The sequence below is a fragment of the Odontesthes bonariensis genome, chromosome 5 (genome assembly GCF_027942865.1).
Source record: "Odontesthes bonariensis isolate fOdoBon6 chromosome 5, fOdoBon6.hap1, whole genome shotgun sequence".
Taxonomy (NCBI): Eukaryota; Metazoa; Chordata; class Actinopteri; order Atheriniformes; family Atherinopsidae; genus Odontesthes; species Odontesthes bonariensis.
The window spans coordinates 22,153,692-22,164,130 of record NC_134510.1 but is presented as its reverse complement, the minus strand read 5'-3'; the positions used below and the strand labels follow the sequence as shown (position 1 = coordinate 22,164,130).

Below are 10,439 nucleotides of genomic sequence, written 5' to 3'. Positions count from 1 at the left end.
TACAAAGTTGCACCATAGCTGTACCTGGAAAAAAATTAAAATGCCACTCTTTGAAATCGTAACAAGGGCAAGGTTTTCCAACTGGTTTAATTTGTAAATACATTTGTGCATTCTTTCTTTCTTAGTAGTAGTCACAACTTGGTGTTGGGGTTTGCAGGAAATAGTGGGACCACCTGTTGTCACCACAAACTCCTGCAAAAGTCCCTCTTTTTATTCATATTCTGTTTCACTTCTATCTGGTTAGGGCTTCAGTTCTAATAATTACTCAGCTACTTCAGGCAAATTTGAACTCATCACTCTTGTGATGAATATTATGTTACAGCTGTGACATGGGTCTCACTCTGCACTAACAAGTGGCTAAAAAGCATCCAGTGGCCACACAGGGGCAGTGTTAGTCTAAAGATAGCTAAGTCGCTTTAACTTGAAGTGATTTACAGGTCACATGTAAATTGTTGCTGATTGTTGCTGCATGCTTACAGGCAATGATTACTTGAAGAGATAAGTCCTACTGTAAATTAAAACTTCTTAAAGGTTCTGCCTGACGTTATTTCTACGTGTCTTTAGGAGCATCAACGGCGCTTAATGTGTCATGTTCTGCAGATGAATTTTATGAGTTGCTTATAGATAAGGACAGCTCATAACAACTGTGTGCAGGTAGTCCCATTATTCATGTACATTATGTAAAGAATGCATATCTAATATTTTACAGACAATAAACAACATTCACCAAAGCTGACAGTTTTTCTTTTTTGTCTCTGTTTTCAGAGGAGCAGAGAGAGGGATGCAGTTGATTACAAGACAGAGGAACACGTCCCCACAATGTGCGTGGATGTGTTCCGACTTTCAAAGTGTGAACCTCTGTATTTATTTGGCACTGCCGCCTCACAGCGAGGACGCTAATGGTTCGAATCTTGACCAGGGCCTTTCTGTGTGGAGTCCGACCGTTCTCTCTGTGCATGCACTGGCGTCCTCTGACCACCTAAAAGCACGCGTGTCGGAGTTAACGTTAACTGGTGATTGTGAATTGACCCTAGGAGTGAGTGTTAGCGTGCATGGTTGTTTGTCTCTGTTTTGGTCCTCATCACTGGACCAACTATGTTTTCAGACCAGACCAGTGACAATAAAACTTTTTTTTTTCAAGCAAAAGCTGACAACACTGTGAGATCCAAATTTGAATGCATTACATTAGCCACAGCCTCTTGCTTTAGGAAGCTGATGGTTCTCCTTAAAAATGCCTGTCTTTGGTTATTTATTGATGATTTTACTTGATAGGAGTTGCTTCACCTAATCATTACTCTTCAATTTGTTACAGCCCATCAGCATAGATGAGAAAGCAGATGTGTTTGAGATTTACTGAACAGGTTGTTTAACGTCAGAGTGGAAACACATGAAGGCAAAGTCCCGTTTGACAGGTGCTAGCGACAAAACCCCTTTGCTCTCTGTGAGCCACTGACCAGCTATGAGCTAACTAATAAGATCATTTCCTTGCTACCTCAAATTAAAGTCCAGGAAATGGTGTGAATTCTTTGGCTTCTTCAGCTTCGCACCCAGCAGAGATTTATTCCAACCTAATTAATCATCATTGTATGAAATAACTCCCCTCTGAATTTATTCTCTCCCCAAATCATCAGTGTGTCTTCTTCCGGATAAGTGTTATTTCATTAAACAGAAGGTCAAAATCATGATGGAATGAATAACACACTGTTCCACAAAAAAATAATGTAGTTCTAAAAGTATAAAATTAGACTTTTTTTCATAAAAGCTTTTAAAACCCATCCACAAAAACTATTCTAAAGATTTTTTGGATATTTTTAATGTTCTTGACAATCAAGTTTCAGTCCAGATCGGATGTCACAGGAGTGACGCACGGAAGACGCTACCCCACACTGTTCGAAATGCAGAAAACCGTTTTACAGGCAGCACCAATCACCAGCCACCTCATGTCAGTATGATAGGGCTGAGTGTTTGAATGTGGAAGCATCACTGGGGTTATCTACTGGTAAACTCCCTGAGTACATATTTTGTTGAATAAGGCTCTGACCTCCACCAGAAGGCCCAGGAGTGTGAGTTGAGTCTCCACAAGTGAGGTTTCAAAGCTTCAATCACAAACGTTGCACTGTATGTACTTTTATATTCTGCAGTTTAACAGTATTGAAGTGTAACTCCAGATAACACAAAAATGGGATAACTGTACAACATTTTTTGAAAGAAAAGCAACAAACACACAAGACATTAAAGCATGCCACCCTTGACTTTGGACATAAGAGTGTGAACAGTGTCATACAATGATATTATTTCAAACTGTTGAGGTTTGACACAGGGTACATTAGTTCCTGATGTCTATTTGCTGAACAGCTAACACGTCTTTCTTCAAACAGCTGAGTCAGCAGCTTAAAAAAAAAACATCTACAGGCATTGGGTCTGGCTAATTCATCCGGTTTTGTGAAGAAATGAGAACATAAGACCTCCTATCCCTGAGCTGCCTCATAAATAAGAGCTGTTCTTTTTTTACATTCAAAGCTGTTCATGCCATCACTGGCACCTCCACAGAGAGCAATTTTACCACCAACGTGCGGTTGACGAAGAGCAGCAGCTCAGGTTGGTTGTTTCTTTGGTTTGTAAAGAATCCAGGTTGACCTGCAATACATAACCAATTTTCTCTGAAACTTAAAAACAAACTTTGGATCGCCAACCATCCCCAAATATCTTCCATCTGATATCAGTGAGCAGGGACAACTTATTTTCGTCTGATCTTACCCAGAAGCTTTCAAGGTAAGCTGTGGCTTAGGTTTAATCTTGCCAACACGAGCTCTTCTAACACGCTAACCATGCATTGTGTGGTCTCAAGAATTTGATGAGATAAAGAGGGTTTGCCTCTGCCGAGTAAAACATTTTGCTGGAAATACAGAAGAGTGAAATACAGTCGAATTAAAATATAATTTGGCCGCATCCTACGGTAAAATAGACCTGAATGATCTGAGCGATTTCTATAGCAAATGTATCTGTAGTTTTGAGGGGAAATGGAAGTTAACGTTAACCACTTCGTTTTTTTTTTTTTCAGACAGTTGCCAAAGTGCCACCGCTATAACAGCTCAATGCTGTGCCAGTCTGATTTAGTATTAGAATAAGATGGATATTTGCTTCTGCGGGTATCATCAGCTCTGTTTTAATACATGACAAACTGCACCTCTTTGAACAAGAGTTGTGAAATGTGTGTTTTTCCAAATCTATTTTGTTCATAGATTGAAAGCCTGTGTGGCCGTTTTGTAGAGTCACCTCGTTCCCCTTGTGCACCTGCTGCAGCACAGCCTCATCACTGGCTGCTATCCTCCCAAGGTGATCTTACCCAAAAGCATCGCACAAAGACATGATCATAAAAGGTTTAGTATAATATAGATGAAATCTGCTTTAGTGTGGGTCACTGACCCACACTGTATCGGCTCTTTTCAACCTTAATAGTCTTCTCCTCTGGAAGCATAATGTTTGGATTGGTTGGGAAATATATTGGCAATAAAGAGACAAAAGGATGTCATAAACGTTGATTAAAGCTCTGGTTAAAAGACAGAGGCGGAGAGGCTCTGAGTTATGAGGCCTTTTCAGACTGCGTTATTGTTTCAGTGACAGAGCTCTTAGTGTGTCTAGTGGAGTGGTCGCAGGCGAGTGGTAAACATTTCTCAATGTGCAAGCAGTCATTAATCCCTGGAGTCGAGGATGGCCTCACTACCACCAGTGTCTGTGGCCCAAGAAATCACAGCCAGCTGGCACCAGCAGGTCACGCAGAGCTCCAACACAAAAGCGTTGTACTCCAAAGCCGTTTATATATCTCTTCTTGTACCATGTAGCAAAGGCACACACTTGAGAGAAGTCGAACATTCAGTGCTTGAACATTCAGCCCATTGTTCACTGCTGATGGAGCACGTGATGGCGACCAGGTTGTGGACCTTTAATAGAACTGAACAGGCTAATGGCAAAGAAAACAATCTGTCAACACTTTATTGGAGAAGTGTGACAGTAATATATCACTTTTCGAAATCTGAAAATTGTCAACAAGGTGAGCAAGGTGGGGTAACCAGAAAACTTTACCATGACCCGAGAGCTTTCGCAGGTTATTCAAAGCGGCAGGCTTACTTAGTTTCTGGAAGATGTGTTTGGAAATTTATACAATATACATGTTTCATGCCTCAATAAAGCAGAACCACAAGCCACGAGTCTCTTAGGCTCTCTGTCTGAAGATACTTTTTCAATTCTATTTGTATTATTGGGTGAAAAATGGCACTTCTGAAATCAACGCTGTGCTGCTTGAAGTTTCACTTGGCTCTAATGTATATTTTTCAAGAGATGACTCAAGTGGCTGAACCCTCTAGCCCCTTACAAAGTTGAGTGATGCCACTCTGCTTATGAAACACTTCTGTGCTGTCAGTGAGGATGTACTGTAGTGCGCTTATTTTCCTGTCTGACTGGTCAGCAGCGGTCACCCCGCTTTGTTGCACCACACCCACTCCAGTCGGAGCGGTGTCCATCCATGCTTCTGGGCGTGCATTTCTCAAACTCCGCCCCTCTTTCGCCGCCTGCAAGCGGACCGCAATGATTTAGAAGTTCAGGAATCCCACGTGACGTCACCCAAGGGTGACGTTATGCTTCTCTAAATAGATCGTATTGTAATCTTTTCTCAGTCCAACGTGGTTTCTTCTAAGCGAGTGCTTCACGTTTTTCTACACTTGTTTGGTAAGTTGAAAGCCGTGCCACCATGCAGAGGACCATGCACGAGCCTCTGCAGGTTTGTTGTCTTTGTTAAAGACGATTCTTCTGACTTTTTCCTCCTCCTTTTTTTCATGCAACAGCTTGTTTTTGTCGTTCGCTTCAGCAGTCTTGGTGTTTTTTTTTCTTTTTCTCCGTCTTGCTCAAAACGAATTTACGCTGGAAACTAAAAGAATATATTCTTATATACCGGTATATATATATATATATATATATATATATATATATATATATATATATATATATATATATATATATATATATATATATATATATATATATATATATATATATACAGTCTCGAGAGAGTTTTGTCTGTGTGGCAGCGTTGTCATCTCACTTCGGTGTCCGTGTGCTGGACTGCTGTCCGTTGTTGAAGTTGAACGCGGAGTCAAGTGCCGCTGCGGCTGGTCTGTCAGGTACCAGCGGAGACAAGTCTGCAGGAATTCATCCCAGGCCAATGTCAACCTCAGAACGGGTTAATGCAGGGGGACGATTTTCACTGCGCTTCACATCAGTCTGACATGCCTTCCAAGTTTTCTTTCAGCACTAAAGCAGCTGGACCTCTCCATCATTTTCGTGCCTGTCCCATCTAGGGATAAGGGGAGCCGGCGTCGGTCCCGGACTCTGCGTGCTGCGGTTCACCAGTGATCGTCTGGAAAATGATAGCCCCGCTGCTTCTGCTGTCATGCCGGTTAAAAAAGAAAGAACTGATGCGTCTGTTTCCATGAAATTCACGTTCCCCTTCTTTTTCTTGAATAGCAACATTACGTCATTCTGCAGGCAAGTCGATATAGGCCTAGTTGATTAACCGCCGAGATGTTGAGGGTTACTTTTCAGTAAGCTTGTGCTGACGAGGCGCGCTTTGTGGCTGTGCGTCCAGAAAGAAAAGAAACGTGCTTTATTAATTTGATGGTTCTTTGGCCGCTGTCATTGCGTTTAGGCTATGTGACAGCACTGTCAATAACCACTTTCCCTCCATGCACGCCTTTAGTTATTGCGTAGACTCCCAGTCTTATTATTTCCCCCTTTGGTTTGCTGCATTAATTAAATCTGAAAATAAGCCTGATGATGAAATTTGCTGCCAGGGTGGATTTAAGTTGTTCCAGAATATTGTAATATAGACTGAGACGGGTCTGTGTTTTCAGAAGACATTTAGCAGATATCTTGTTCCTGTTTAGGCTTTGAGTAAATGCAGTTTATATCAAATGTGAGGAAAAAAGCTGGAAGGAAAGCACCTAATGTACTTAGCTGCAAAATAACACTGCTGTGAGTGTGCTTTAAACTTACCGGATAGCCTGTGTTATTTAGTAACTTTTGTTCAATTATACGGTGCAGTGGCTGATTGCACCAGTGAAATGTGAGCTGCATTGAGTTTATTTGTTGATGGTTTTTTTATGTGCTCAAGGTTGCCCCGGTAATGATTGTGCTAATGTAAGAAGGGGGTAAAATGACATAAATCTTAACACCAGTCACACAGTCCATCAACACTTCACTAGCAGAAGTCTTGTTTCTCATTGTGTTTCTGGGGCTACTTTCTCCTTTTCCGCACTGGTGTTGAAACCTTTCATGTGTTTAGTAAGAGGAATGTGGGTGTTTGTTGTTTTTTAAAAAAAAAATTGTTCTGAGTTTACATGGGGTGGGAGAGACCTGAATTGAAAGCTCTTGAGGTGTACAGCAGCAGCGTTTTTTTCAAACATTCAACTCAAGAGCAGAAGTTTGGAGACATTGTCTGAGAGGTCCATGTGCCTTGCCTCAGGGATTGCCCTAATCCTGCCTTGAACTTGTGCTGTCAAAAGCCAAGGTTACGAGAAGCCGGAGATTTGAATTGCTCTGCAAGTTTGTGCTCGCTTTAACCCCATGTGCCTTTGCACCTCAACCCCCCCGCCCCCCTTTCCTCACCATATTGTTTAAATTCTAATGCGTGGTCCACCTGGAGAATTCCTCCCCAGTTCCTCTTGAAATCGAATCCCGAACCCTAATCCTTCCCCTCGCTCACATCAGGATATAGTTAATGTAAAGTGTAACCAAATTTCCTCAGCTAAACTAAAACATCTATATTAAATGTGAGCCAAGAGCCCTTTCTGTGGAAAGGGCGTTGAGTACTGATAATTTGAAGTGTGAAAGCTATTGGATAATTCACAGAGGCATTTGCAGAATTATGCTTGAGAGTTTTATGTATCATATGGTTTGAATTTCCTGGTAAATGTGCTGAAATGATCAAATCCCGTTTTAGAAACAGAAACAGGAAGGTTAAAGTGTATTTTTTTTGCATCGGTTTTAATGGTATTAGAATGCTTTTGTGTTTGTGGTTACACTCCGAAGGGACATCATTTGTGTGCTATGAATAATATATATTCTAATTAAGAATATGAGAAAAACACCCGGGCAACAAAAGTTGTCCAAACAGCTGAAAGGTTAACATTTGAGATATCAAATGTGGCAGAATATGTTGATTCAACCCACGAATAAGTCAGGCACTGGTTCTACTTGCTGTCATCCGGTGTTTAGTTTGGGCCGAGGGTTAGGCTCAGCAGCGTTGGTCCTGTTTGTTGTGTCAAAGGAGACCAGGTGAGGTTTTAGGGGCCCTGTAGAAGAGACTGAGAGAACTGGTGACAGAAAGAGAGAACAGGGCTCCTTGCTCCCTGACAGAGAGACCCTGTCCAGACCCTGTTCTGCAGGCTTGGTCATGAAGTACAGCTTGTTAGGAAAACACCACTGCTTAGCATAACACAATATTAGAGTGTTTTGACTGTGCTTGAGGAAGTAGTCTGTACTCATGAAAAAGACACTCATGTACATATAGTGTATAAAGTTATTCACGTTGGACACGTGAAATGTGGCACTGACTTGAAATACAGATGCGCTGTCAGCTGACGGCGGCATGTGAGAACGAAAAGCGTGTATTGGAAGTGTGTAATAAATGAGAATTATGTGGCGCAGTACCAATCAGTCAGACTCAACTCAAATGGCGTAATTCCCTTGCACTTTGTAAGCTTTCGGTACAAATCTCACATCAGCACGCTGTCGCTTGTCTGTGTGCACGTTCGAAAGATCTATATACATGACCGCAGCGCCGGCTCAAAGCTGAAAATGGTCCCTATATTCTGCTGTGTGGCTGCTGCTAAGTGAGGAATAGTAATGATAATCACTTAACATCTGGAGAAACATCTGTCTGAAAGTGCTGCACGTCAGCTGTGCCGACAAGTGACACTATCGTGCTGGACAGTCCTGATATCTTGAAATCTGAAATTTTCTTTCAGCCAGGTATAACATAGTGATAGAAAATATAAAGAATACTCAGATACAGTTTTTACTACCTCACTTTGTGGCGTACGATGAAAATCTTTTTACATATTTATATAACCGAACTAAACTTGCATCTGCAGTGTTGCCTGAACACAAATATTCCAGAAATGCTTGAATAAAATGCACAAATGCTGAATTCACTTAACAATACAAAGACTAAAAATCAAGAAAGTTCAGATTACAAATGGCAAAATACATATCTGACCAAACTTCCACTGCCAGTGTTTGGCAGCATTGCCTCGGAATGTGCACAAAAGCGGACCCCTATAAAGTTTTTTTTTTCCTTTAAAGAAAAAGAATGTCAAAAAAACTTTACATGATACATTTTTGATGGGAACGTAAGCTGTTTTGAAACTTAAAGGTACAGATATCTAAATGGCATGACAAATGCATCGGATGCTGTAAATGATATAAGTGGGCATCAAAGCTTTTAGATTATAAGATGATGAAATCCACTTTTTTTCTGTGCAATAAATGAGGCGTAAAGTTTGGAAAGCGTTTCATGTTGAATGTTAGTTTGAATGGGATGTTTTTCGTCTTATGCAGGATTTATATTTTGGGAAGTACATGAAGGGGGGAGATAGTATGGCCCTGGTGTACTGAGCAGATTACACATTTAGCATGAATACGCTCGTTTCTGTTTTTAGACCAAATAAACTTCCCTCTCTGATTTAATACGGCTGCTCAGACACAACTTCCTCAACTTGATCTCACTCAAACATCTGTATCAACTGAATAAATGAATTCATGAATGCTACATGACTGAAACCTGAAAATACAGTGACCGATTATGTGTTAATGCCTTTTATTTAACATTCGCTTTCCTTTTCCTTTTTTTTTTGGCACATTTTTTTTCCCCAGTTAATGTCAACAGTGTGTTAACAACGTTAAATATGAACTGCATTTTTTGCAGGCCTCAACTCACAAAGTGCAGGAACTGTTGCAGGTGCCGTGGCATTTTGGCATGACCCGAACAGCGTATTTTTTCTCTTTGGTGCTAGCAAAGAAATGTGACTCATTCAGTTTCCCTTCATGATTTATCTATCTTTTCTTTTCTTTTTTTGCAGTTTTATGAGACGTTGGCCAGAGTGATGAACTCAGACCACGAAAGGCCGTTCGTTTGCAACGCTCCTGGCTGTTCTCAGGTGAGTGTGTTGAGACCAAAAAAAAACAAAAAAACAGTAATACATATCTAAACGCTTGTGTGCAAGTGCCTGCCTGAGAAACAGAAGAACACGAGTGATTGTAGATAACACTACAGGTTTAAAAATATCTGTGGGTGGAAAAAAACCAGCATTAATGCCTGTTTATGATGATGTCTTTAAATGGAGATTGCCAATGAAAGTTATTTTAGCATATCCTCAATGTACCGAGGTATTTGGCAATTTTATTATCAGTCACGAGAACACACATTTGTCTTTGCACTTAAAACTCACATACAGTCTCATACAATTCTTCTTTTCAAATTTTGACCAGCGTTTCCCCACGGAGGACCATCTGATGATACACCGACACAAACATGAGATGACGCTTAAGTTCCCCTCCATAAAGAACGACAACATGTTATCAGGTGAGTTACGCCTGCATCAATACAGACACATTCGCCACTTGAGCGAGGCAGGTTTGTTTCAGATGTGTGCCAAGGTGACTCATGCACAGACACACTTGTCTATCATTAGAAACCTTTATGGCATGTCCTAAACATGCTGTGTACAGTAATGTAAATCATATGACGCAAAGTGGACACTTCAATGGGACACGGAGACACTGACGTACAACCTGACAAATCAGTATGTTGTGCTAAATTTCTGCTCCTTATTGCTCAGGGTGCTAAGCTTTCTCTAGTTATTTTAAGTGTCGTTCACAGTACGTATGGAGTGGGAGAATAGAAAGAGTGAGATATTTATCTGGAGTCAAGTGTCAACCCAAGGCTGATCCATACATATAGATCTTCTTTCCTAGAAGAGTCCATACTTCCATACTTGGCCATTGTCAAGACACTCGAGTGAACCGCTGCGGCCAAACTAGATTGTGTCCTCTTTATTATTTACAGAGTAGACGGCAGGATCAGATTTTCTAGGCCGGGTGTCTTTAAAGCATTCTCTCTGAGTTACAACACTGATTACTTCTCTTATTTAGATGTTAGACTCAGGAGAAATTAGTCAGTGGTTATACTGTTCTTAAGTTACAGCTCAGCCACACATGGTTACATGTGAAAATGGTTTATTCTTTAACTTTCGATGCTGTAATTGCTGCCCTGAAGTTCATCTAAAAAATGATATTCCCAGCTTTTCCAATTGAGAGGGTCTACTCTGCTTAAAACAGTATTTTGGGTACACAGGTCATGTTGAAAGTTCGAGTCAATCCTCAGT

At 40.9% G+C, this 10,439-nt stretch overlaps 1 protein-coding gene across 2 annotated transcripts in view; it reads left to right on the top strand.

Moving 5' to 3' along the window:
* Positions 1 to 4,669: 4,669 nt before the first annotated feature.
* creb5b (cAMP responsive element binding protein 5b) overlaps positions 4,670 to 10,439 on the top strand; it is a 37,649-nt gene continuing 31,879 nt past the window's right edge. The window contains exons 1-3 of one of the 2 annotated variants that reach the window (XM_075465345.1): positions 4,670 to 4,725; positions 9,135 to 9,212; positions 9,544 to 9,637. In XM_075465345.1, the coding sequence (XP_075321460.1) occupies positions 9,159 to 9,212; positions 9,544 to 9,637 (148 nt within the window). In that variant the 5' untranslated portion in view covers positions 4,670 to 4,725; positions 9,135 to 9,158. Of the gene's footprint in view, positions 4,778 to 9,134; positions 9,213 to 9,543; positions 9,638 to 10,439 lie in introns of both variants that reach the window. The other variant, XM_075465344.1, reaches the window with a different exon arrangement.